This window comes from Cercospora beticola, chromosome 1, assembly GCF_033473495.1.
Source record: "Cercospora beticola chromosome 1, complete sequence".
Taxonomy (NCBI): domain Eukaryota; kingdom Fungi; phylum Ascomycota; class Dothideomycetes; order Mycosphaerellales; family Mycosphaerellaceae; genus Cercospora; species Cercospora beticola.
In genome coordinates, this window is record NC_088935.1 from 5017694 (window position 1) to 5040237 (window position 22544).

At 53.0% G+C, this 22544-nt stretch overlaps 7 protein-coding genes across 7 annotated transcripts; 4 read left to right on the forward strand and 3 right to left on the reverse strand.

Moving 5' to 3' along the window:
• Nucleotides 1-307: 307 nt before the first annotated feature.
• RHO25_001999 (uncharacterized protein) lies at nucleotides 308-1837 on the forward strand (the record flags this gene model as incomplete). The annotated part of the gene is made up of 1 exon (XM_023594589.1): nucleotides 308-1837. One exon carries the CDS (start codon nucleotides 308-310, stop codon nucleotides 1835-1837), a length of 1530 nt encoding a protein of 509 aa, XP_023459959.1.
• A 241-nt stretch (nucleotides 1838-2078) lies between these two features.
• Nucleotides 2079-3039, forward strand: RHO25_002000 (40S ribosomal protein eS6; the record flags this gene model as incomplete). The annotated part of the gene is made up of 3 exons (XM_023594590.2): nucleotides 2079-2534; nucleotides 2719-2892; nucleotides 2944-3039. 3 exons carry the CDS (start codon nucleotides 2079-2081, stop codon nucleotides 3037-3039), a joined length of 726 nt encoding a protein of 241 aa, XP_023459958.1.
• Nucleotides 3040-3669: 630 nt separating this feature from the next.
• RHO25_002001 (uncharacterized protein) lies at nucleotides 3670-4781 on the forward strand (the record flags this gene model as incomplete). The annotated part of the gene is made up of 3 exons (XM_023594592.2): nucleotides 3670-3743; nucleotides 3833-3924; nucleotides 3979-4781. The coding sequence occupies 3 exons, from the start codon at nucleotides 3670-3672 to the stop codon at nucleotides 4779-4781; spliced, it is 969 nt and encodes a 322-aa protein (XP_023459961.1).
• Nucleotides 4782-5553: 772 nt separating this feature from the next.
• RHO25_002002 (uncharacterized protein) lies at nucleotides 5554-7114 on the reverse strand (the record flags this gene model as incomplete). The annotated part of the gene is made up of 2 exons (XM_023594593.1): nucleotides 5554-6902; nucleotides 6952-7114. 2 exons carry the CDS (start codon nucleotides 7112-7114, stop codon nucleotides 5554-5556), a joined length of 1512 nt encoding a protein of 503 aa, XP_023459960.1.
• A 5062-nt stretch (nucleotides 7115-12176) lies between these two features.
• Nucleotides 12177-14573, reverse strand: RHO25_002003 (uncharacterized protein; the record flags this gene model as incomplete). The annotated part of the gene is made up of 1 exon (XM_023594594.2): nucleotides 12177-14573. The coding sequence occupies one exon, from the start codon at nucleotides 14571-14573 to the stop codon at nucleotides 12177-12179; it is 2397 nt and encodes a 798-aa protein (XP_023460196.2).
• Nucleotides 14574-16563: 1990 nt separating this feature from the next.
• On the forward strand, nucleotides 16564-19444 carry RHO25_002004 (uncharacterized protein; the record flags this gene model as incomplete). The annotated part of the gene is made up of 2 exons (XM_023594595.2): nucleotides 16564-16962; nucleotides 17012-19444. 2 exons carry the CDS (start codon nucleotides 16564-16566, stop codon nucleotides 19442-19444), a joined length of 2832 nt encoding a protein of 943 aa, XP_023460197.1.
• Nucleotides 19445-20894: 1450 nt separating this feature from the next.
• Nucleotides 20895-22338, reverse strand: RHO25_002005 (uncharacterized protein; the record flags this gene model as incomplete). Its single annotated transcript, XM_023594596.1, has 2 exons — nucleotides 20895-21726; nucleotides 21791-22338. The coding sequence occupies 2 exons, from the start codon at nucleotides 22336-22338 to the stop codon at nucleotides 20895-20897; spliced, it is 1380 nt and encodes a 459-aa protein (XP_023459923.1).
• Between the last annotated feature and the right edge of the window lie 206 nt (nucleotides 22339-22544).

Genomic DNA, 22544 nt, shown 5'->3' on the forward strand with positions numbered 1-22544 from the left:
TTCTGGGGGGAAATAGCCTTTGCCTCGGTGAAGCTCGCGCCGGGCTCTATACCGTTTAGCGAGGTGGATCAGTATTCTCCACCAGTGAACGTGCTGCAATGCCTCACGTCTCGTGAGCAGAACCTACAAGCATATGCAGTATCTGCAGAAGTTAGCATGTGAAAGAGCCCATACTACAGTGTTGCACGAAGCTTGATTCCCGTCACAGCATTGAGCCAGGAACTTGCGAGTGAGTGGGCTGCCTTTGCTGTCTGTTCAATCAGCAATCAATCTATCGCAAGTGTCGTGTCACTCTCATCGGTGTGCCATGACAACTTTCACCAAGCTGGAGGCCGGCGAACAGCCTTCGATCTCAGTATACCCGAATCGCAAGCTATCCAAGATTAACGACAATGTTTTCGGAGGGTTTACCGAGCACATGGGCCGCTGCATATACGGCGGACTGTACGATCCTGACAACCCGAACAAAGATCTGATCGATGAAAATGGCTTCAGGGTCGATGTCATTGAAGCAATGAAGGAGCTCAATGTACCCAACATACGATATCCCGGTGGAAACTTTCTGGCGACCTACCATTGGATCGATGGCGTTGGTCCGAGAGAGAAGCGACCGAAAAGACCAGAACTTGCGTGGCTTGGGATAGAAAGCAACCAGTTTGGGACGGACGAGTTCATGAAATGGTGCGAGCTCGTGGGAACGGAACCGTATCTTGCGCTCAACTTCGGAACCGGCACTCTCGATGAAGCCATGGCATGGCTTGAGTACTGCAACTCGTCTCAAGACACGCACTACGCCAACCTGCGGAGGAGCCATGGTCGCGAAAAGCCGTATGGTGTCAAGTATTGGGCTCTCGGCAACGAGTGCTGGGGCCCATGGCAGGTAGAGCAAATGACCAAGGAAGACTATGCCAAAAAAGCCTATCAGTGGGCCAAGGCGCTGAAGCTCATCGATCCTTCCATTACACTTATTCTATGCGGCGAGACGGGACACTCAGAGTGGGACTTCCACGTGTTGAAGGAGTGCATCCGATGGGACCAGCATGCTTTGGGAGCAGGTAATGTGACTGCGAGCTTAATCGATCTGCACAGTATCCACATCTACACCGCCAGCGAGGATCCAGTAAAGAATGCTTTGGCTCCGAGGTCTGCTGAAAGGGCGATAGAGATCGCGTCAGGCCTCATTGATTTGGCGAGGATCCAGAACGGCGTGCCAGCCTCCGTTCCTGGGCAGACAATATGCTTCGATGAGTGGAACGTTTGGGATCCGCAGCGAGCTCCAGGAGATCTGGGTGCCGAGGAGAAATACACGCTGTCCGACGCTTTGGCCGTGGCAGTTTGGCTCAATGTCTTCGTCCGGCAGAGCAAGTATGTGGGCATGGCTAATATTGCTCAAAGCGTAAACGTCATCTCGCCGCTGATGACTTCAAAAGAAGGAGTGTTGAAGCAGACAACGTGGTGGCCGTACCTCCTGTTCTGCAAGTATATGCGTGGACACACAATCGCAACTCATGTCAGTTGTGCAGCTTATGATGGTGAGACTCAGCCCAAGTGGCTGCAGGCTGCCTCGGAATTGCCTTGGCTGGACGTGTCTGCTGCGATCAGTGAAGATGACTGGGTCAGCTTGGTGGTTATAAATGTGCATCTCGAGCAGGACTTTGACGTTGCCCTCGATGGTGTCAGCGGGCAAGTTCAGGTATACACTGTTACTGGTAAACAGTGGGATGTTGTCAATACGGAAGGCGAGCAGAACGTTGGTATCGTTGAGAGCCAGTGGGACGCTGCTGAGGGATACACATTCTCAAGGCAGAGTATGACAATGCTGCGATGGAAAATATAGCTGCATAAAGAGCAAGTAGGTGTTGATGAAGTAGCAAGTTGTGTCGCGAGGCACGCGACTTGAGTTGTGGAATGCATAATTGCCTCAGGCTTCAGCGCTAGCGGCAACTCTAACTCCGCCAAGCCCACGCACTTGCAATTGCGGACCAGCTACGCTCGAAAACTTCCTCGAGCACAATCGCGTCCGACCACCACCGTCACCAACTAACCACAGCAGAGCACCTTGACGGTTACCAGTCAAGATGAAGCTCAACATCTCCTTCCCAGCCAACGGCTCGCAGAAGCTCATCGACATCGAAGATGAGCGCAAGCTCCGTGTCTTCATGGACCGCCGCATGGGTCAGGAAGTCCCAGGTGACAGCGTCGGCGACGAGTTCAAGGGCTACATCTTCAGAATCACCGGCGGCAACGACAAGCAGGGTTTCCCAATGAAGCAGGGAGTCATGCACCCAACCCGTGTCCGACTCCTCCTCGCCGACGGCCACAGCTGCTACCGCCCACGTCGCACTGGTGAGCGCAAGAGAAAGTCTGTTCGCGGCTGCATTGTCGCCATGGATTTGTCCGTCCTCGCTCTGTCCATCGTCAAGCAGGGCGACGCAGACATTCCAGGTCTCACGGATACCGTACACCCCAAGCGTTTGGGTCCAAAGCGCGCGACCAAGATCCGCCGCTTCTTCGGTCTCAGCAAGGAAGACGATGTGAGTACCTCTTCGAGGCTCTATTTCCTCTTCGCCAGCCCGCCTTGAGCGTGTGCTGAGTCTGAGTCTCCGCCTTGCGCGAGAACGAAGTTCTGCTCAGAAGTAGCGTGAACCGACGTTCAGCCCAATGGCCGAGCTCAGTAACTGAGGCCGAAACAATTGCTAACGTGTGTCAATGTGATAGGTTCGCAAGTTCGTCATTCGTCGTGAGGTTCAGCCAAAGGAGGGCAAGGAGGGTGCGAAGCCATACACCAAGGCCCCACGCATCCAGCGTCTGGTCACTCCTCAGCGCCTCCAGCACAAGCGCCACAGGATCGCACTCAAGCGCCGCCGCGCAGAGGCCGCCAAGGATGCCGCCGTAAGTTCAGCTTTACCAGAGAATCGAGATCATCACTAATGCAATGCACAGAACGAGTACGCTCAGGTCCTCCACAAGCGTGTCTCCGAGGAGAAGGCCAAGGTTGCCGACGCGAAGAAGCGCCGTGCTTCCAGCATGCGCAAGTAGGCGTATCAAAAATGTTAGACATGGCGCTATGGGACGGATTATGCATTGTTCTCGAGCGAGGGCCTCGAAGATCTCGTGATGAATTGAGATACCTGCTACAGGCGCACCATCCAGCGTAGATGGGTGAGTTTGGCGTTTTTATTACGTAGCTGCAGAGTCAGTACGCCGTACACCACGGCCATGAATGGACCCAGCACAAAATCGTTCTCACCCATGGCATCTCTCTCTCTCAAGTCTCGCATACTCATCCCGTTACTCCATATTCTCGTGATGCCCGCATTTGTGGGTGAACAGTGGTACCAAGCAGTGCTTCTCAGGGACAGACCTGTGCTCACCATGGTTTTGAGTCTGAGAATTTTCGCCGTGACCACGGGACTTCACTGACTATTCACTGGTGGCACGTCCGGGAATCACTCTTAAGCTGCAAGTTCAGTACCACTATCAATCCGAACACCTTTGCTGCAACCTTGCTGTCGTTGCCCTTTTCGGTGGCTGCCGATCTGCCGAAGCGGGCACTAAAGTTCTTTCCCAGCACCTGACGACAACCTTTCCGATCTCAGTTCGTCGCATCTTCCAACATGACACACCGCACGCCGCTGATTGTGCTGCATAGCTTCCGGTCGCATCAAGATGGCGACGACCAACAGCATCAAGTTGCTTACGGGTAACAGTCATGGCGGCCTGGCGAAACTGGTAGCCGAGAGGTATGTCGACAAGAAAATCTGCGGCTTTTCATATGACAGCCGGCCAGCGTCACGTAGAATGGCGCATACTGACGACGCTATGTCCACAGACTAGGCATTGAGCTTGCCAAGATCATGGTAGTGCAGTACTCGAACAATGAATCGAGTATCAGCATCGGAGAGTCCGTCCGCGACGAAGATGGTGGGTGATACTGGACTCGAGTAACGCCGACAACAGGATGACTGACTTGTACAGTCTTCATTCTCCAATCCACTGAGCCTGGCAACATCAACGACCACATCATGGAGCTGCTCATCCTGATCAACGCATGTCGAACCGCCTCAGCTCGCCGCATCACAGCTGTGCTTCCGAACTTCCCATACGCGAGGCAGGATAAGAAGGACAAGAGCAGGGCTCCCATTACTGCGAAGCTCATGGCGAATATGCTCCAGACGGCTGGCTGCAACCACGTTATCACGATGGATCTCCACGCCTCGCAGATCCAGGGCTTCTTCAACGTACCAGTGGACAATCTGTACGCGGAGCCCAGTACACTTCGATGGATCAGGGAGAATCTCGCTGTGAAAGACTGTGTCATTGTATCACCAGACGCAGGAGGAGCGAAGCGCGCCACGAGTATCGCGGATGCACTCGACCTGCAATTTGCACTCATTCACAAAGAGAGAGCACGACCGAATGAGGTGTCACGCATGACGCTTGTCGGTGATGTCAGAGACAAGATTGCCATCGTGGTGGACGACATGGCAGACACATGCGGCACGCTGGTCAAAGCTGCAGACGTGGTCATGGAGCACGGAGCTAAAGAGGCAATCGCCATCGTGACCCACGGCATTCTCTCTGGTAATGCTATTGAGAAGCTCAATGGCGGGCAGCTGAAAAAGCTGGTCGTAACGAACACTGTGCCACACGAGGAGAAGAAGAAGTTGTGCGACCGGATTCAGACCATCGACATCAGCCCCACACTGGCTGAGGCGATTCGGAGAACACACAACGGCGAGTCCGTGTCGTTCTTGTTCAAGCATGCACCACTGGACTGAGGGATTTTGGCATTTGAAAAGTTTTGGAGTTCACGAGATCGTGCGGGAGCTTCTCGGGATTGTTACGATACCAACCTGAACTGTAGATGACCTCGTTCGGACGGCGTAGGATGAGAAAATACGTGGCTGAAGCATAGATTACTGAATGTCGTGCGAAGCTCTCTAACACAAAGTCACTTGAGCACCTCGCGTCCTTTGCGATCGCAACGCAGTCGGCAAGCATGAAAGTCTTGTACGAGGATTCTCACAGACACAACATGGATTATGTGGAGACTTGGCCGGATAGAGGGTCGTACGCGTTATTCATGGCCTCCTTATGAACGTCGAATCTCAACAACTACACACGAATCAAGTCCCGCGCTTCCTCTGTTGAATATGGACGCGACCAGAAACTCTTACAGGCAGGCATTCCGTGCTTCAGTGTGTCAGAGCTTCTCTGCGCACGTTTTAGGCATGGACTGAGACAGGATGCGGACGTAGATCTGTTCGTTCGAAGAATAGTGTGCCACCACTCATGCGCATCAGGACGAGTTCGAACTTGTTGGCGACATGCAGGATGTTTTGAAGCACCCTTTCCGTCGATAATCTCAAGATCAATTGCGCGAAGTCTAAGAATGCTCAAATTGTCTGGCTCCTGGGAATATACCACATACGCAGCCTGTCGAGGTATTACATGCACAGACCGCGATTCCACTGCGTTTTTCTGATTTTCATTCGCTTCTCCTAGAGACCTCCTGGAACGCACAACTCGTTCTAATCGAGCAGGAGCCATCTACTGCCCCTCAGCCTTTCTTAAGGTCCCCATGAACCCTTTCACCCAGGAGAAATGACCAGCATTCGTCCCCAAACTTCCTCCAGCGAGCTTGCCCGTCTTCGGATCATACCAGCATCCATCTTCTGAGCTCGCCAGTCCATATTGCGCCGTGTTCTGATTACGTTCAACCCCTTCCCTCCAAGCTTTACAGATGACAGGACTATCGATCATAACATTCACTTCTTGGGAATGGAACCAGCTTTGCGTATCCTGATTCCCAGAGCCCTGAACTGCAACACTCTCATCCACGATCATGAGTTTGATATGGCATGATCTCTGCTTGAAGTTGTTGTGGATCGGATGGTCCTGATCTGCCGCGACGTAGTAATGGACTCTCAACAGCGGCTTCTCATCAGCTTGGAGCTGGGAATAGAGATAATTGGCATTCATCTCATTTGTACCGCCTTGGCCTGGGAGAAGTTCGCCTCCGTCATTGTAGCCAAGGCAAACATAATATGTCACTTCGACACCGCGTTTCACGGCGCTTATCAGTGCGGCTAAAAGTGGCTTTGCATTGAGATCAGGCGTCTGAATGAAAATTGTTCGCTTCGCGTTGCGGATCAACGATAGGAACGCTTCGTTCTGCGGCACGAAGACGGAATCGTTGTTGATATTGGCATACGGCTTGCGTGAGCACATTGCCATTGAGACAGGCTCCACATTCGGCAACGGGATGAAAGGGAAGAAGTTGAGGTTGTTGTCCCTGTCCGAAGCTGTCGCTTTGACAGAGAGCCCTGTCGGTTTGTTCAGATGCCGGGCGACAGCATTGACGTGCGGTTCTCCGGGCTCGGATGGCCTCAGTACGGATCGCATTCGCTGGATCTCATCGCTCATGTTCTCGTCATAGTGAGGCTCGCCTGGCATGTGCTCTGGCAGCTCAGCTTCGATCGGCTTTTCTGGGAGTCGAAAAGATCCATCGGGCTCGAAGAGGGCTGTGAAAGTCTGCTCCTGATACGTCGGTGGCTTCTGAAGCGCAGCTCGAGTCTCACGACAAGGCAGTGCAGGCTCAATCTTATTGTGCCAACTTATCAAGAAGGTCTCCCAAATTGAGTCGACAATTGGGCCTTCGATATGTGTCATTATTTCGAGATTGTCATTATCCTGGATGTTGTTGCTTGACACAGTGGCAATTTGTCGATCAACAATCATGAACTTGCTATGGAAGGTCCCGAGTGGAGGTCGATGAAAGTTGACGATCGCGAGGTCGATATTTGGCATCTGCTCAGGAGGCGGAAGACCAACGCCAGCAGCTTGCCATCCGACTGAGTCTACGTTCTGGTGATTGTTGATTATTTGCTTGAGAGCACCTAGGAAATATCAGCTAGTATCGCCAACACAGCAGTGGCTCTGACTGACCTCGATCGAACATAATCTTGACCACGACACGTTCGCCACGCAACCCTGCACGCTTCGAAAGCTCGACCAAAGCATCATTGATGAAAGTACTGGCTCCTGATTTCTTCCAGAAGTTGGTCGCAAGCAAGACTTCCTTCTTCGCTCGCACAATGAGATTGGACATGTGTCGGAGTTGGTCATTGAGAGGGCCAATAATGGTCACTAATCAGATTCGTCAGAGCATTCACACACGCCTCCTTAAATCTGCCAAGGCGCCCGTTGCATACGGCAGAACTTCTTGGACGATTTTCACATCAACAACAACAAAGGCACTCTGAACAGATCTCGGACTTACTTGGCACATATCCTGTCGTCCCAATGAGCGAGGGAGAGACACAGTCCGCAAGAGGATCTTTCTCCAAGCATTGTAGAAGGTCGTGGAAAGCATGCAAGAACAGCTCACTCGGCTGCGTGTCGCCAAATTTGCCGCAACCTTTTGCCCATTGCAATGTGTCGATTGACGAGGTGCCGCGATGCTCTGGATCTGCCGCCGGTATACTCTTGAGGTGCTGCAACTTATCAGCTACTCCGAGCAATCGACGCCGTCTCTCAGACTCTGCTCAGCGTTGACGGATGTTCAACACAAAGGATAAACGAACATGGCTTCCAAATAGTTCCTCAGCTATTTCTCCAGGACTCTTGCTAGGGTTCTTCGTATATTCAGAACTGACAGATGCTTCCGAACAACAGAGCTGTACAATCTTGCCAGGATCTCGAGGATCCTTGTCGATCATCCTGTCAATTAAGCTGCAAGCCAAGCCTTTGCCAATGCTTGGTCGCGAATGTAAGTGAAGAAGTGGAGGCGGCAGTGGAGTCTGACTCTGATCAAATGATATCTGTTCCTCCTCAAGAAGATTCTCATCCCAATAAAGCTACACCGCGAGATATTTCGGTCGAGGTGACGTAGAGGTATACGTATGCGTGTGCGTGTCCTTGCGGTTAAATCTGAGCGACAGGCCTGGACCCTTCTTGCCCTGTCTCGGTCTCGCAAAAGTCGCGCTTTCTAGTTTTTGACTTCAGTAGAGTTCTAGCTTCCCTCCATGACCCTCGGGAAAGGCAACATCATGCTTTCTACCAAACATCAGCGTCCGGGTGGGAAGGATATGCTGGTTGCTAAGTATATTCCACAGTGGCCGAATTGCGGTATTGGGCCAGTCGAATGACTGTATAGAAACACCGCATTCCCACATGATCCTGAGCTGACTCTAGAACACGAGATATCTCTTCTGCACCAGCATCGCGAAAAGAAGAAGAACTCGGCCCGGAATCTGACACCACAGCTCGCTTCACAGAAAGCTAGCAAGAATTCCTCGAGGAGTCCACCACAAGGCAGACAGCGCTGAGAAGCATTCATATAGGGCTTCATATGCCTCATCATCAATGATCGTCACTGGCGAATTGGGCGAGTCGATAAGTCGTCAGCATCAGCCATGGTGCTGACGCTCGACAAGACTGCGGGAACTTCTTCTGCTCGAGGCGAAGGCGCTCATGAAGAATGGTTTGGCCAGGGTCGTTCACTGTCTAGTGGCGGTTGTTTTGCCTTTTGATCTGACCTTTGCAGTCGCGAGGTATCTTTGCCCCTTCGCATCGTTGGCACCTTTCATTCACTTGCCTCGCTGTATCTAGCACTTATATTCTTGTTGCGTTCCGACCTGGCAACGAGCGTCACTGCGAACTGGGTGAGTCGGTAAGTCGTCCAATTCTCGATGGTCGACAAATTTGCAAATCGCTCCTGCCGCTGAGCCAACAAGAAACGCGTGGCTCTCTCGAAAGGCGTGCGAAGTTTCAGTTCCAGTTCTGCAGTAGCGATTGTTTTGCTTCTTTCTTGCTAACTTCTGCTTCTCGCTGGCAACAAGGAGGTCACATTGGTCGTCTTCCGGATCCCTTTCTATCTATGGATACTGGTGTCCAGCATTCATGTTGTCGTGGACTCCCTGAGCAACAACGATCGTTACTGGCGAACTGGGTGAGTCGGTAAGTCGTCTGAATCCGGTTGCTCGACAAAGTTGCAGCTGTTTATCCCTGCTCAGCAACGACAAGTACGAGGCTGCGTGGGAATGCGAAAGCAAGCTCTAGTTCTCTGGTGGCGATTGTTTTTGCTTCTCTTTTGCTGACTTTTACATCCGCAGGCAACAAGGAGGAAGGTCATTTCATTATTCTCCTGTACTAATCGCTCGCGCTTAGCATTGACATAGTGATTATTGACACCGTCTACTAACGACCGTCACTGGCGAACTGGGTGAGTCGGTAAGTCGTCAGGTCGGATCACAGCTGATGCCCGATTAAGCTGCAAGTTTCTTGTCCCGTTGAAGCAATAGAGAACATAAGGCTTCTAAGGAATCGAAGGCATGCCTTCCGAGTCCTCCAGTGACGACTGTTTTGCATCCCAGAAGCTGACACTTTTGCACTCGCGAGCGAAAGATCTTTCTTCTCGCTACCCGAATTTTGCAAACGAGCCGCTGATTCTGTATAGCGTTTATATAGTCCTTCAGTGCTCGACTTCCAACGATCGTTACCGGTGGATTGGATGAGTCGGTAAGTCGTCAGGTCCTAACAAGATCTGGATGCTCGATTAAGCTACAAGTTCCTTCTCCCTCCGAAGCAACACAAAACACGAGGTTGCGTCGAGATGGGGCTCTGCAAGCTCTAGTTCTCCGGTGACGATTTTTCTTTTGGACGCTCTTCTAACCTTACTCCTTGCGTTCGCAAGCGGAACAGCATCACTTTTTCTCGACGATAAGTCACCCTAAGCAGCATTCATATACCCCTCCCTATATTCACCGAGTAACGATTGCTACTGGCGAATTAGCTCAATCGATAAGTCGTCATATGCCGTCGAGGCTGATTGATGCTCGATAAAAGCTACGAGGTCTTGCAGGTCGACGAGGCAATAGACTATGCCCTCCGATTTGCCAAAGCCCATGTATCTACTAATTCCTAGTAGCGATTGTTTCGTTTTTTGCCTCTCCCATCTCAACCCAAGCATCGCCTCCGACAGCGCAAACGCTTCTTTTGCTTATGTGCTTTGTCTAACTTCTGGCATTCATATACCTGCTCTATGGTCACTCCCTCAACGATCGTTACCGGTGAATTGGTCAAGTTAGTAAGTCGTCTATCACCAAAGACGCTCGACGGATCCCGCGGTTGTGGAACTGCATCAGGTACTAGGACTTACGTCTGATGGATCTCTACTTCTGCGCGCTGCAGTTCGCTGGTGGTGATTGTTTTCTTTTGCATCCCCAGCCCAAGTTTTGTGTTGACGGGCAAAGAGGAGCTAGTGCTTGCAATCTGATGCCCCCCTTTTTTTTCCCTTGCACGTAGAGGCTAGATTTCAGCATTCATATTCTCACGTACCTTTCTATCTAGCAACGATCGTTACTGGCAGACTAGCTGAGTCGATAAGTCGTCACGCTCGAACGACGCTCGACAGCTTGTAGAACATTCGTATCGGATATGCGACTTGATACGCTGTCGGGATTGCGGATTATCTCAGGTTCTGGTCCTCTGGTAGCGATTGTTTCGTTTTGCTCCTCCACTTTACTCTTTTGTGGATTCATGTGCAAGTAGTGGTTTTCCCTTTTATTCCTTACCTAGCCTCAGTAGGCAGCATTCATGTATTCATTCCCATGCTCGGCCGTTAACGATCGCCCACTGGCAGGTTAGTCAAGTCGGTAAGTCGTCAATCATGCTTGACGCTCGACAAAGCTATAGAGTAAGGATCTGAACAAGGCAAAGAAACATGCTCGATCAGGTTTTGCACGCTGTCCGCTACATCTTCCCGGTGGCGATTTGTTTTGTCCTCTCTTTTGCCTTTCTAACTCTTACTCTTTGTATTTTGCTGGCGGGCATAAGCTGTCCCTCTTGATATTTCCTTCCATCTATCCCTAGAATCCAGCATTCACATACTCCTTTACTGCTCACTCCCCAAGGATCGTCACTGGCAGGGTTAGTCAAGTCGATAAGTCGTCAGACCCAATTATGGTTCACGCTCGACGAAGCTACAAGGTTTCGCGCTCCAATTAGGCATCAAGACTATGCCTTTGAAATAGTTCGACTTCAGCCAGCTATAATTCTCTGGTGGCGATTTTGGTGTTCTTTTGCCTCTCCAACTCTCCCTTTCCGCATTCTTCCTTCCACGCATAAGCTCTCCCTCTCAATCTTTCCTCCCCGTAACCCCTAGACCCCAACATTCATATTTCCACCCATCGTTGAACGATTCAACGACCACCACTGGCAGGGTGAGTCAAGTCGATAAGTCGTCAGCTTTTCGTCTGATGCTCGACGAATAGCCGGAAGTTCCTGAGACTCGAAGGCAGCAGGTTGTGCCTCGTAGTGCAGTGCTGTTTGCAGCGAAGTCCTCCAGTGGTGATTTGTTTTTGTCTTTGCCGTCCGTTCCAGCTTGTGCATATCGGGTATTAAGTTAAAGGAATGCCATTTTGCATTCATTGCATCGTTTTCTTTTTGCTCTTGATTCTTTTCGAATTCTGATATTGAGATGGACATTGATACAACATTGTGCATCCCCATGAACCTTGTGAAGCTCATGGAGTCCAGGCTAGGAGGATGTGTCAGATCATGTGAAAACGTAAGTGCAGTCATTTCTCGTTCAGTCCTCATCCGCTTTGATTCATAACAATGCTATATACGTACAAGAACAAGATTAGCGTCTCATCATCCTCGAGTCTGACATGTCAGGGCCCTCGCATATCAATACTTTCCACCGCAAACACACGCGTCCATGAAACAGCGAATAGAAACAACAATGCCTGGGTATCGAAGAATGGACCAAACTAATGTAATCAGGTCGTTGTCGTATCGCTCATCGCATCGTTAAGTAAAGAATCTCCTCTAATCGTGAGGTATTGGTACAAGAAGTCCACAAGTCATAACTTCGTGTGGAACGCCATCGCAATGCTATCGTGTCGTGGTGTCTTTTGTTGTATTGATAATGTTTACTCTCCGTCTCCATAGGATTGGAGTCGTGTCCGGGATCGGCTGCGGAGTTGCCGTCGGGCTTGTTCAGTCGAAGATTCGCTGTCGAAGCTTTCGCGTTGTTCCTCACGATTGCTCTCGCGGCGCATCGGAGATGGTCCCGGGTTCTTCAGTATGGAATGGCTGGGGCTGCTGGTGCTGCCACCGGTAAAAGTTGGGCTGCCAGAGCTGCTTTTGCCCTTACCCTTGCGCTCCTAGTGCGTGGGTGGCGGCCCAAACTGGTTCGGATTGTTGGCATAACTACCATAACCATCTGTACCACCTGGCGCGGCCGATGCGCCAGGATACCAGCTACGTCTTCTTTCTTCGGGCATGCCTGGCATCGAGTTGCGATTAAAGTTGTTTGGAATGCTGCCAGACCCATATTGCACCTGGTCGTACATGTTCTGGCCTGGCTGGGGGCCGGGAAATCGCTCGCGAGGCGGTGGGCCGTGAAGGTTGGATGCAAATTGAGATGGGGGAATCTGGTTGATATCGAGAGGCTCGCTCCGGAAGGGTCCCCTGAGAGGCGGTGATCTGCGGCCACTCTTGGAGTACGGACCACCGTTGGGGGCAAGAGGTGGTGGACCTGAGGATCTTTGGCTCCTGCTCGGTGGTGGTATGTCCAGCGGGTCCGTCGCTGGGAAGTGGCTAGAATCTTGCCGTGTCGGTCGTGGAGGCACGAAGTCCGGTCGTTGTTGGGACGTGTTGGCTCTGCTCGACTGTCGATGAGAGCGGTCTCGGTCTCGATCTCGCTCCCGATCGCGTTCACGTTCCCTCTCCCGCTCCCTCTCTCGCTCACGATCCCTTTCGCGCAGTTCCTTCTCTCGTTCGCGTTCGCGTTCTCCATCTCGATCTCGCAGTCTCTCCCTCTCGCGATGATCCGCTTCGTACTGCTTTCCTGTACCTTCCTTCGCAGAGTACGGTTTTCTCTCGCGTTCTATTGATACGGCGGGTGGTGATACTGCAGATAAGTCATCGTCGTCCACGGCATTAGATTGAGATGCAGATTTGCTGTAGGGCGCTCTTTCGCGTTCGGGGAATGCCTGCTGTTGGGGAGAGGCCGAAGGTGGAGCCGAGGGCGGTGGAGGTGGCATTGCGTTGATGACTCTCTCAAGAGGCACCAAATCTGGCTCATGATTGAGACTAGCAATCAGTCTTTGCTCAGCCTGCACATTCGGCTTTGGTGGCAGCAATCGCCTCGGCAGCTCCTTCGGAAAGCGCTCTTTGACGTCGTCGGCATTGGAAATGGGCATGTCCCTGACGGCCAAGGACAATCTCGCGTATTCGGTATCTGGATGTGCCTGAATGAGGCAGGTCATGAACGAAGCAAAGCCATGCGGAGTCAGAGCCGGCACGGTGGGAGCATCCTGAGCATGCTGTTGGGGCTGGATAAAATGATGCTGGCACAGCAGCTTCCGATACATGAGGGAAATTGACTCATGAGACATTTTGCCACCAAATATGGTCGTCCAAGGGTAGTTCTCCTTCTCGACTTTGGTCTCATCCAGGAAGCGAAGCATCTTCTTAGGGCCAATCACCAGACTTCCCTTGGGCTCATCGTCATCAACGAGATGCCGGGCCAGTCCTCGCAAAAGTTGGCCGAGCCGTGGAGTAGGACTTCCGTTGTCGAACAGTGGCCGCCAATACTGCTCCAGCGTGGTCGGTTCCTCTGTGTCACTAGAAGCTCCGTCCAGTTTGGCAGAGCGGTCCTTGTTTGGTGCTGCAGAGTCGAACGAAGCGCGATTACCTTCCTGTCGTACTGCACGTGCAGCGGCCTCAGAGGATCCTCTAGTCCGGTTTGGCAGCACATCGCTGGCACTCAGATCTTGAGCCAAGGTTGCCGTCTGACTACGCTTCAGCCCCGTAATGCTGATATCTGGTTGCGACCCTCGCGGAGTGGACTCCTTTTCCTGGTTGGCCTGAGTGCTGCCTCGACTCCGGATACTTTCATGGCTCCGGTGTGTGGGGTTGTCGGCGCCTTCAGCGGGCTCTGCCGCACGTTCTGGCGATGACCCTTTACTGGAGCGGTAGAAAATGTCTCTGTCCAAGGCGGGAGAAGGAGGAGTGAAATGAGGCGGGAAGGATTCGGCAGTCGAGCTCAATGCAGGAGAACGTTGCGGTGATGATCGGGAGGCATTGGAGACCGAACGCGGTGCCGAGGGAGGGCGTTGTGAATGCGGTGGGAAAGTTGACGCCGGACCCGCAGACAAATTGGCCAAATGAAGGTTCTTGATAACTTGCTCAGTCACCTGTTCAATTAGTCTCTTCTCAACCTCGGGAGCCAGCTGGCTACTGGAAGCAGTGTTGTCAAAGGCGGCATTGACGGCATCTTTGACGGGCTGCTGTTGCTGCTGCTGGTGCAGAATGGGCGGAGGTCGCTCCGAACGAGACCCCGCGCGTGGCCGTGAGGAAGTGGTAGCCTTGGGAATGGAGTCTTCGGATCCGACGGGTGAGGAGCACGTTGGCTGCAACGACGGCCGGTCTGAGGAGGCTTGGGACCGAGCCACGGATGGGCGCTGGCCGGGCTGTGTGGACGGTGGTGAAGTTTCGTGGACGACTGCCTTGGCGGGTGGCCGCACGGGCGAGGGTGAAGAGCGTGAGTCGCCCATGTTGGAGGACATGCGCTAAGGCGGAGGCCCAGGCGGCGGCGGGTGGGAAAATGTGTCACTATCGACGCGCAGGGCGGAAGTGGTGGTCGCAGTCGCAGTCGAGGGCAGGCAGTGTCGTGGTCATGTTATGTGTTGTCACGGACGCTGTCGCGGCGGCGCTGGAAGCATATGAAGGCTAGTTAGCAGGAATCACAGGTGGCGCGGACGGACGGTGATATGCTCGTGAAGTGGTGGCGCCCTCGAGCCTTGCGCGACGGTCGTCAGGCTGTGCGCGCGCGTCGTTCGGCTGGCGAGCTCGAGCGGTTCGACTTGACGTACGTGTCGGTGCGTGGGCGAATGGGCGGGAGCAGGTGCGCAGGTGTGTGGAGGATGCGATGCGGTGCGGTCTCGCAGTCGTTCTCACGATTCCTGCTTCTCGCGGTTCCAATAAAAATGTGGCTGCGTAGCGAAGTTCAAGAGATCGACCCTTGAAGTGACGTAGAACGACGGACGTGCATGAGTAGCAGCACATGGCAGGAGCAGAGCAGCTCGACCCTTCTTCGGTCAAAGGCAAACCCTTCACCGGCGATGATTGTGGATCGTCGACGATAGCCGCACCGACACAGATGCTCGATTTTCAGCAGTCTGGCTGGTCGGCGCGTGATGCATCGCTGCCATACAGCCATGTCCCTGGTGCGCGATATTCGGGTTCCGTTGCACAGCAACGACGACGGCGATGGCTCATCGCTTGAGCAACGGCAACAGGCACCAGAGACAGCGCGCTCTCGGATCCCACAGTCCTGTGGTCCTAACCCGGTCGCTGAGGATGCTGATCCATGTCGGCAGCCATTTGCTCGAGACCACCAAGGCTCGCCACCGGTCGTATGTATATCCTACGCCCCAGTATACGCCCCATCGCCCACCTGTCTCTGCGCGTCGCTCTGACAGCACCACCTGCGCCCATCTGATCGGCACGTGTGAGTCTGGGCGGCCGGCAAAAGGAAAAGACAAGAGGGACAGCTCGCTCGCCCCTTTTGCAGCTGTGCTCTCGGACCGCCGCATGCTCCCATCGCTGCCCATCTCACCTTCTGACACGCGAGGTCAACGGGGGCGTGTGTGCAGTGCAGTCACGATGATGAATCAACTGGGCGCTGCTATTTGGGGTCGCGAAACGGGTCATCATGTTCTGGCAGGCAAAGTCGGCAGCGCGGCCAATGAGTGGGCGGCATTGGCGAAAGGAATGGGACGGGATCTGCTCTGAAACGTCGCGCGCGCACTCCTGACGTTTCTCCTTCTCGACACGCGCGCGCACCGTCGCAGCCGTGTCGTGTCTTCGCGCGTGCTGCTCGACACTGCACCCGCCGTAGTCTCATTTCGTTCATCGCAAGTGCTATTCTCATCGCCAATCTCTTCGGTGTGAAAGTCTCGCAGTCTTTTCCATCTCATCTCGCTCGTCGTGCCACGGCGCGACAGGAGCTGACAGCCTGCATCGTGCGCCCCGGTCGGTTTTTGGTACGTACTCTAGCCGTGCTCGCGGCGTGAGTGGAGTGGTGCTGCAAACCTGAAACAGACGGAGCTTCCACACTCAGACACGCTCGGCCTGGACAACCGCTCAATAACCACCGCCTGCTTGCTGACCACCCACGCACCTTCCGCACCTGCAACGGTGTCGTTGTTGCTGCTGCTGTCGTTGTCGCCGCGCTTGCTCCTGCTCTGCACAAGCGCCGGTCGTCAGCTGCAGCGCAGGTCGAAGGAAGCGCATCGCATCGCCAACAACCCCAGCTGGAGGCCAGCCCTCACTCGGTAACACACACGCACCTCATCGCTCCGTCACAACGTCAACGACGACCACGCGCGCTCTGCTGGACGAGCACCTCCATACCGGACGTCGACCATGCGGAGGTGCTGACGACCCGACACCCCACACCTCTCTTCTTTCTTGGACGCCGTTTATTCTTGGTCTTTGTTACACAAACGGGCAAGCAGCCACGCCGCTTGATCTCTGTCCACCATGACCGCGCTGGCCTCGCGATCGCCCTACCCGGCACCACCGCTCACGAGCACCATGGCTCCCGCCCATTACCGCCCGACCCAGCTCAATGGCCATGGCGTCTTCACCTCGCCCACCGAGTCCGAGTTCTCCGAGTCGTACAAGGATATGGGCGGAAGCAATGTCTTGCAGTGGGACGAGGAGCGCGTGGGCGAGTGGTTGAAGAGCATCAATTGCGCGCAATACGTCGAAATATTCAAAAGAAACAATATCACGGGCGAGAACCTCATGGATCTGGACCAGGCCACCTTGAAGGAAATGGGCATCAAGAAGATTGGGGATCGCGTGCGGATCAATTCTCATGCGAAGACGTTTAGGAACAATGTATACAAGCGGACCAGCAAGCGCAGCATCAACAGGGTGAGCTGGTACGCATGTGCAATCCACGCGCAAGCTAACATTGGCACAGCATTCCCTTGCCGTCCTCGATGGCAACCAACAGCTAACACCGCCTTCTTCTGGATCTCCACGACCTCTACACTCTGCGCGAAGTGCCGCTACATCACGAGCCGACAAACGGATATCACGGCAATTCAACAATGCCGACCTCACATATGCTGCCAACCTGGGCAAATCATCCTCCCGCCCCAGTTCACCCATGGTCGATCAAGAGAACCGGGCCAGGCGAGGCGCTCCAAGCCCCATGGACATGTCTCGCAAGGACACTGGGTCGTCGTACGCTAGCAGCCAAGCACCACTCACCGCTCGCCATTACACAGGTAACACGAGGACACCACTGGAAACGCCACAGACAGCACGCTTCCAATCACACGTTAAGGGATCACCTTCGATGGACAACATGCAACCTCGATCATTACCCAGCGAAAAGCCATACATCCGTGTCATCTTCGAAAGCGGCCAAGGCAAGGTCATCGATATCAAAACTTTCCGCACCGCAGAAGACATCATCCGTGCGACGTTGCGCGCTGGAAAATTGAATGAGAACCACTTTCGCTCGTATTGCTTCTACGTGCTCGATGGCACAGACCCGAACCCGAACTTTTGCAGAAGGCTAGGAGAGGCTGAGCTCTGCAAGCTGTGCAATGACGGAGTGCGGACAGAGCGAGGGCGACTCATCTTACGAAAGATCCATGCCGGCGAGCCAAATGGAGAGCAACTCAGACACGCTGCTCGGATAGCAGAACAGCAGCAACCGGAGCCTCCCGCCATCGAAGTGCAGACTCCATTCAAGTCGAAGAGTCAGCTGAAAATTGAAAAGCTGACCGGAGAACCCCTGGCTGCAGTCAGCTACCCCATGAGCCCTGCAAGCCAGGCAGAAAGGAATGACTATTTTGCGAGCAACAGTGATTCCGGGACGAATTCTAATTTGCAGCGCAACCAAAGCACCATGTCAACAGCGTCTGCTCGGGCGAGGAAGCTCAAAGGCTTCTATGGTGCTCGGCCTCCAACAGAACTGATCACGCAAGATTTGCAATCGTACTTTCCAGAAGTGGATCGGGAAGCCATGGACCGCACAGTACGAATGTCAATACGACGAAGTCAGCGACTGAGTCGTGCAGTACGCACCTTGAGCACAGCAAGCAACTTCAGCATTGCGAGCAGTCTCAAGGATGCGCCACCACTCCCCACCATCGCCGATACGTGGCTGAAGGAGGCAGGTCAAGCGCAAAAGTCAGGCCTGAGGCCACTAAGCGTGGTCCGCCTTGGTAGGTCAGATTCACATCGTGAGTCCGTCACCAGCAGCGTGCTCGAACCTCTTGACGAGGAGTCACCTCTGGAGCCCAATCGCAAGAGTTATGTCTCCTTCGGAGGGGATAGTGGCTCAGATACAGCCACGAGTAACCTTGCAGTGACTGATCCTGATGGCAATACAGTCACATCATATTTTGATGAAAGTGGCAGCAGCCCAGCAGCGACAGAAGGCGGCTCAGACAGCTTCAACTCACGTCTGTCCCGATTCATCGCCGAGGATGGCGAAGAGCCTGACGAAGAGCTCATCGCACATCTCGAAAAGGACAGTTGGGATGACCTGAAGTACCTGAAAGGAGCCATGATCGGTCAAGGCTCTTTCGGCACTGTCTTCCTTGCTCTGCATGCAGTCACTGCAGAATTGATGGCCGTGAAGCAGGTCGAGATGCCCAGTAAAGTTGGAGGCACGACGGATGCCAAGAAGAACAACATGATCGAAGCACTCAAGCATGAGATCACACTGTTGAAGGACCTCAAGCACGAGAACATCGTGCGCTACCTCGGTTCGAACAGTGACGAGACTCACCTCAACATTTTCCTCGAGTACGTCGCTGGTGGTTCTGTCGCCACCATGCTTCAGAACTACGGATCCTTGCCGGAGGGACTGGTGGCGAACTTTGTCAGACAAATCTTGCAGGGCTTGAGCTATCTGCACTCCAAGGACATCATTCACCGTGATATCAAAGGTGCTAACATTCTTGTCGACAACAAGGGCACTGTCAAGATCTCAGATTTTGGTATCAGCAAGCGTGTCGAGGCATCAACGTTGCTCAACCCAGGCCCACACAAGCGTGGCGGACCACGAGTGTCGTTGCAGGGGTCCGTATTCTGGATGGCGCCCGAAGTGGTTCGTCAAACAGCATACACAAAGAAAGCCGACATCTGGTCTCTTGGATGCCTCATTGTGGAAATGATGACTGGTAGCCATCCACATCCCAACTGCACACAACTGCAAGCAATTTTCAAGATTGGCGCCAGTGGTGGCAATGCAGAAAACGCGAAACCAGATCTTCCTGACGACGCGAGCGAGGCGGCGAAGGAGTTTCTGGGACGCACATTCGAACTCGAACACGAGAAAAGACCAAGCGCAGAAGAGCTATCAAGTATGGCGTTCTGCGCGATCAAAGCCTGAGCTGGTTCAGAAGCCAGGCAGGGCCCTGGCAGCAACAAACAAACGAAGTATATGACGGAATGGAATCAATGATGGGCATTAGAGGGGACACAGAAGGAAAATTTTCACAGAAAGAGGCATAGCATACTGAGAAGACTACAACACCAACAACAACAACACAAACACAGCAGCGGCATTTACGGGGAGGGAAGGAAACCCTTTGGGAGGACCACACTTCGACTCTTCGACCAAGACTGATGACCCTCGAAAAGAGGGCAAGTCACCTTTTCTCTTTTCATCACCACTATGGGCTGGTATCTGGAAACTTTTTTCCTTTTTATGTTGCGGTGTCTTCGCATGTGTGCGCATGTGTATGACCAGATGGAGGAGACGTTAGGGGATCGCGAGGGAGGAAACGAAGAAGTAGCTGCTAGCAGGCACTTCACCGACCAGTAATGGTAATTCGCGTGGAATGGAACAGGAGCTACTGCTACCAATCACTACTACTACAAATGCAAATGCAGCATATCTCCATGCAACCAGTTCTCTTCACCTCCGTCGCTGTCGAGCTGTATGGGATGAGTCACACTTCACTAACTATCAAGCACCACAATAGGGAGTATAAGCCCGTTCGTTTCAGAACTTTGCACCATGTGATGCTCCCTGAAACTTTTTTTTCTTTCGCTCGCGTGTGCGACGTGACGTGGCAAACGTGCCGTGCAGCGTTGCTTACTGTACAAAACTTTACAAATACAGGTGATCCCTGTCGGGAACTGTTTTGCTTTCTTTAACGAGGAGGCCGTGGCACCGCCGACAGATGCCGAAAGTCACTGTTTTAGGCGATGGTATTGGTAAGTGAAACGATGGCTGGGGAGGTGTGGTAGTGAGGAGATGAGGTTGTCTGCACTCTGGTGGGTGGTGGAGCGAGGTTGTCTGGCGCTTTGAGGTAAGAGCATTTTCCGGATGGGGGGATGGTCTCGGTGGGTTGCACTGGGGTGGGTTCGTGGTGTTGCAATGCATACGTCTACTGCTGTCAGCGTTGCAGATGGGTCGTTCAGGCTGCATTGTGCATACAACATAGCTGCTAGGACTGTAGCTCGGCTCGGATGCGTGCCACCGGCGTCTGATGTGGAGGCTTTGAGGTGGTTGGATTGGAAGAATGACTCGCATTCATATGCATGGAAGAGCGTGGCGCGCATGGAAGGTTTCCTTGCATGCTGTATAGCCTTGCAGTGCATTGTTCTGATGGTTAGAGGCTTGGGTGCGTGGCGTGTGGCGCGATGCTGGGCCAATAGAGTCTCAATGTTGTCTTTTTTTTCCATGCTCTAGGCGCTTGACTTGAAGAGGCTGAGTGAGACTGTGCGAATGGAGTACCGGCAGCTTCATGTGGACATGATGGATATTGATCCTGTGAGGTTCTGAACATAATTGCTTCGTCTGCACTCCATGGTAATTAGTGGCAAAGACTCACTCAGTCGGCATCTTGTGGTCGATGTGTCTTGCGCTCTCTGCTCTCCGCACTAGCGTTGCCATTGGTTTTGTTCTCCGCTAGGTCAATCACCTTTTCCATCTCTCCATTCTCTTCAAGTGTTCTGGCCTCCGGCTCTCGGTCCTTCAGATTTGCTAGACAGGGGGCATTGAACAGCTTGCCACTCCACGCTCCAATAGCTGTTCTCACGAAGATATAGATCCAAAGCAAGATTACTGCCGCTGCAAATATCGTTCCAAGGACCCGAAAGAAGCGAGATGGCAATTCATTACCCATGAGTATTGTAGAAAGTGCATAGACCCCCAAAGGGAAGGTGAAACCCCACCATCCCATGTTGAAAGGAAACGGTCGTGCCTTGTAGATCGACGCAAGAGCAAGAGCGAAGAATATCAGTCCGTATGCCCACATGATCAGTGCAACGAAGAATCCAAGAATATACGCGATCCTTCCTGCCATTGGGTCGAGGGTGTTGGTCTTTGGAAAGAGTTCTGCAGACACTTTCCCAAGGTACAAAATGGTGTAACCTCCCAAGCCCAGAGGTCCAAGCGGTAGGAAGGCAGATACGATGACCTCTCGAGGTGGCATCTTATGCAAAGCAAGTCGCTGATAGTATATCACGAGCACCACAAGCGCCATTGGAACACCCATTCCCCACATCACATAGCTTGCAATCACCGTTCCGAGCGAGACTTGAGGATCCGGCACAATGCGAGCAACTTCAGATCCAGTGCTAGCCGCAACAATAGTCGCAGCAATCGGAAGCAGCTGCGCCGCAGTAATAGAATCCAGTGATCGCTGATGCGAAGCCGACATCCTGTACCCCCAAAAACTGATCAGCCAAACTCCTCTCCAAGTTGCACTCTCACCAAACAACTTACAACAAAATCCCCAAACTAACCGTAACAGCAACCGCAACCAAACTATCCAAAACCCACAACCCAAACGCAAACCACACCGCCCACTCTCCCCAACTCGGCACACAAATCGCCATAAAACTCCTAATAATCGTCGCAAAACCCATCGGAATCGTCCCCAGAAACAAACTATTCACCGGATCCTCAATCATGACAGTCCAAATCTCCGGCCAAATCGTATACCTCGCGACGGAGATAAGAAAGAAAGAAGAGAAGAGTAGAATGTTGAGAATGAAAAATATGATGGAGAAGTAGTGGAGCCAGGAGGATTGCCAGGGGATGGCGATGAAGAGGTTTGAGACGATGCCTGTGCCCATTGTGACGCTGAACCAGGAGGGGCTGAAGTTTCGGACGATGCGGCGCCAGCCATGGTCGTTTTTGCTTTGATGGTGGTGGTGGTGGTGGATATGGTCTTGTTTCTGTGAGCGGGGTTGGCTGGAAGTCGTGTCTGGGTTGTGCTTCTCGGCGTCGAGTTTCTGGACAGCAGGTTCTGTTACTGCTGGATTATCCATCTCGCGGGTGTCATATCATCGCGAATTTCATCTTCTGGAGGCTGAAATGGGCATACATAAATGCTGAGAGCCTAGTGCTCGGGTTCATGCTGAAAGCTTCAATGTTGTTGACAGATGACGTGCATGAAAGCGAGCCATTCAGCCGAGGCGGGTGCCAAGAAGTCCACGGAATCGAAGACATAATTGAATGCTAACGATCATTCCTT